The 4,661-nt window shown below is 29.7% G+C and overlaps 1 protein-coding gene across 1 annotated transcript; it reads left to right on the top strand.

The window, feature by feature from the left end:
• Positions 1-1,170: 1,170 nt before the first annotated feature.
• LOC107021667 (feruloyl CoA ortho-hydroxylase 2) lies at positions 1,171-4,661 on the top strand. Its single transcript, XM_015222366.1, has 2 exons — positions 1,171-2,107; positions 4,040-4,661. Exons 1-2 carry the CDS (start codon positions 1,295-1,297, stop codon positions 4,367-4,369), a joined length of 1,143 nt encoding a protein of 380 aa, XP_015077852.1. The 5' UTR covers positions 1,171-1,294; the 3' UTR covers positions 4,370-4,661.

Raw genomic sequence — 4,661 nt, 5'->3', positions numbered from 1 at the left:
TTTTTTTTTGTGTGTTAGTTATGTCATTGTAACACATTATATGAGTTTGATTGTGTATATTTCATAGTTTTAATGTTTTTTGTATTCATAGATTTGGAAGTTTATATTGAATTTTGTTGCTGTTTTAGTCAGTGTGTATTTTTGTATTTCATTGTTTTATTGTATTTTGTATCCATATATTTGGAATTGTATTTCATATATTTAAATCATTTTGTATATCTGTTCTTTTTTTGTGATAGTTATGTCAATGTATCACATTTAGTATTTATTTTGTATTTCATATTTTTATTGTTTTTTATATTCATAAATTTGGAGGTATATATTGAATTTTGATACTTTTTTAGTCAGTACGTATTTTTACAATTAATAGTTGTATTCATTCAAAAATTATGTTGCATTGTTTCTGAATTTGACATTTTTTTCTAATTTGTATTTATTCTAAAGGTATGTCAACTAGTTATGTATTTTATTTAAGAATGAGTACACCAAATATTCAATTATTTCTTTTCAATTTTATATTTTATTCACTTTTTCATCATACTAATTTTTTGTATTTTATATATTATTATACAAAATTCTAAATAAAAACTAGAATAAATAGAAATACAAACAAAATACATATTGAAATGAATACATACAAGATTTTTGAAGAAAAAAATGACTATATAGAGAAAAAAATATATGAATACAAATATATTTCTTAAATAACTATACAGATACATTCGGCATACCTATTGGAATGAATACAAACTAATAAAAAACTATAATAAATATAAATAGAATATATTGTTGAATGAATATAATTTTAAAAAGATAAAAATTCTGGAGAAAATAAAAGAACAAAGTTTAAATTTTATTTGAAAATGTAACTGAGAAAATTAAGTGATCCTTACTTTTTTTTAAAAAAATATTCTCTCCTTGATTTTCTCCCGTTTGTTATTAAATAATTATATTCTTTAAATAAAAACAAATAATAAAAACATAAAAATAAGATACATAACAAATTAAAATTTGACATTTTTATTAAATATTGAAAGTATTACTAATGAGCCCTCTTAAATATTAAAATATTAACATTATAAAAAATTTTACTATATATTTTAATTTGAAGCCAAATTAAATTTAAATAGGGAAGCAAGAAACAATACTCAGCATTCCCTCAGAATGTTGGTTTAATTTTAGAGTAATAATTTAGTCCTCAAAATATATATGAGCCACCTGCCTTGTCCACCTAATTGTCTCCACTATATATATAGAGTAGGCATTTCAAGAAGAAACTCCATAGCATCAAAAGATGGCGTCGTCTACACAGGAACACCACCTTCATCATCTTCCTACTCCTTATGGCACCACTACTGCTCCCCCACCAACTCCATCGGCACACTCTAATCATAATCTTCTTTCCACTTCTGAAGCCGCTGACTCTCTATCTCGTCTTCTCCACCGTATCCCACCCACCCTTTCCCTCTCCTTTCCCGGTCGCCGTCAATCTCCTCCACCAACCACCGTCTCTTCTCCTCTCATCTCTCTTTCCGATGCAAAATCAATTCTTCACTCTAACCTCCTTTTCGCTGCAAAACAACACGGTTTCTTCCAGCTCACACAACACTCCATCTCCTCTCACCTCGCTCAATCAGCTGAATCGGAATCTGCATCCATTTTCAATGATGAGAAACAACTCTGCTTTCCGATGAACTGGCCTTTAGGCTTCGATAATGATGAGGATGACGACGATGAAGTTGTCAGCGGCCGGTCAATTTGTCTCGACGAGTCAAGTTCAATGGAATTAGGATTTAGTTCTATTCATGAATTTACTTCCCAAATGGAAAAACTAGGGTTGGAGTTGATTGAAGAACTGGCGTGTGCTGTTGGGTTTGAGAACCCGGTAGGAGAAGATCGGACCCGGCTCTGTTCGTTGATGTGGATATCCGACACCGAAAGCGGCTCAAGTAACATACCACTTTCACCGGGTCGGGTTTACCCGTATGTAGTCGGGTTAAATTACCAAATACGTTGCCGGAAGTACTCCATGTTGGCTGATTCCAGTTGGGTATCTGTCACTCCTCAAGTCGACTCAGTCATGGTAACGCTCGGCGATATTGCTCAGGTAACATTTTTAATATGAATTAAATATTCATATTTCAAATTTTTATCATATAACTTTTAAACTAGATCATAATAATCAATAATCCTAATTTATTTAATAATTTACTCTTTAAAATCTATAACAAGAAGTGAAGCTCTTTGTACAGCACTTTTATAAATTTCAGAACTTTTTTGTTCTCCCATTAAAGATGACCAAAACCATATCGTAAAAATAATTTATAAAACACACCTTAAAGACACACTTGGGGTAATGGATAAAGTGAATTAATTTTTTATTTTTTTTTTTAAATTTCTTGTTTGTTTATTAAGATTAATTTAGGATAAACTATTTCATGATTAATAGAGTAAATAGTATTGAAATGGAATAACTTAATTCTGTCTTGGGTGGAATAATAACGAAGAAATAATTCATTTCTAGATAAAATAATTATAATGACAAAAGTATCCCTTTTAAATTATTTTTATACGTCAATATTTTCTACCCAAAATAATTTATTGTTAGAAATTATAGGATGCATGTTATTTTTACAATATAGATAAAATATTCACTAAAATATAATACAAAAACAACTAATTCAAAATTCCAGTATAGCAAATTATTTATTCAAATCAATCGATCCCTTAATTCGTATACAAGTTGAATTATCTCGGGGAGTTTGGTCGGGGTCAAGATAAATATGATATAATTAATTAGCAGCCTTAAAAGGACCCACTAAACCTAACATATCTCAGATATTTAGGCCCTTTGATATGCATATTTGGAACTTTAATTTTTGTTTTATTTGGCTCGATGAATGTACTTACAATATAATAATATTATTAAACCGACAATTAATTGTAAGGTTTGCCGCCTTAATATCACATCTTGTGTCTCAACTTGAAATTTTTTGGATACCTACATGCTCCATTTGTTTTCTAATTTTGAGCTCTAATTGACAAATCGTGTCTGGTCTAAATGGTTTTATAAGTAATTATAAATATAATTATATTAGAGAAGAATATGCTAATTATTTCTCATTTTACTCGTGATCATTCCAGAATGAAATAAATATATATAGTAGGTGCAGTAATATAAAATTGCTCAAGTTTAAAAATATTTGTCATTAATCGTCTTCCTTGGATTTATTGGTAATGCATTTAGTTATAACATGACTGACGGCTTAGAGTAAAGTCGCATAGAAAATTCTTTCTTAATTTGAATAAATAGGTAGCTGATTACCTAATTTAATAATTAAGACTTCTGTCGTGTTATAACTTGTTCCATTTGAAAAGCTTCATCTTCGATAGGGAAAGGGCATTTATTTGTTCATATTTGCTATATTCATTTTTACTTGTAACTATTTGGCATGACATATTTATTAAGAAAATAATTATTGACATAGGTATTATTCTTAGTAATTGATGTTTAATATTAGGTCTTCAAGAAGATTTGGAGAATAAAGGGTATATAAAACATGGAAAACTTAATTATCTTTTCTTGATATATCAAGTAAAAATAAAAATACGTACGGGTAGAGTATTAATTAAAGGGGAGAAATTCAACGTCCATTATTCTCTACCTACAGGATATATCGATAGGCTATAGACAAAATATTGTTAATGATTGTGACATAATTTGCATTATTTTGCTTAACTTAAAAGGCACAAGTAGTAGAATTAAAGATTTTGGACGTTTAATTAAGTATGAATTTTGTAGTTGGTTGTTCGACATCAATTGAAAGGAATAATATTGGGTACCCCTAGCTTATAATTTTTGCGAAGTTTAGTTTAGTAAAATGTACGGAGCTGTCAAATAAAAATGAACGAAATTTGCAGTGTTGGTAAAACTATAGATTGATTGAACTTATTATAACAGTGTAAAAATGATGTTATTTGCTCCTATTTTAAGTGTTGTCAAATTGAGATAACTATAATTTTTGTTGATGATGGACAGGTATGGAGTAATGGAAAGGTGAAAAAAGTGAGAGGAAGACCAGTACCTATAACTAATTGTGAAATCAACAGCGGTAGTAGTAACTCACACTGTCTATCAATGACATTGTTAGTTACACTAACTCATGAAAACACTGTCTCTCCCTTGCTTCCTATCAAATCGCCATCACTTAGCGAAGATGATGATGGCCTTGGCGACAATGATTCAAAAACTATAGCGGTAGAGGAGGAAAGTCAAATGTTCAATTCATTTTCTTTCGAGGATTATGCATGGAGAGTTTATCACGAACGTCTTATTCTTAAGGATCCTCTTGTGAGATACCGTGTTTGATCATTACTACTGTTGTTATTGGCTTCGGTTTGGATTGGATCGGCGTTACCAATTAGCATGAGAAATGGTAGAAAGTATCAAAGTATATTGATGCTTTAGTTTGTCTGGATCTCACTCTCTTCATTTATTCATTTGTTTTGGGTTTTCAATTTTCTTTTTTGTTCATGTTAAGGCGTGCTGCTGTTTGATTCTCCTTGTACTTTAGAAATGGAGTGAAATGTTACGTCTGTATTTTTAAGAAGAAAAAAGAGACTTCAAGTTTTTAGCCAAGAAATGTGTATTTGTTCAATGA

The sequence above is a fragment of the Solanum pennellii genome, chromosome 6, assembly GCF_001406875.1.
Source record: "Solanum pennellii chromosome 6, SPENNV200".
NCBI classification, from domain to species: domain Eukaryota; kingdom Viridiplantae; phylum Streptophyta; class Magnoliopsida; order Solanales; family Solanaceae; genus Solanum; species Solanum pennellii.
Note: the sequence above shows the minus strand (reverse complement) of the source record. Positions and strands in the feature narration are given on the sequence as shown.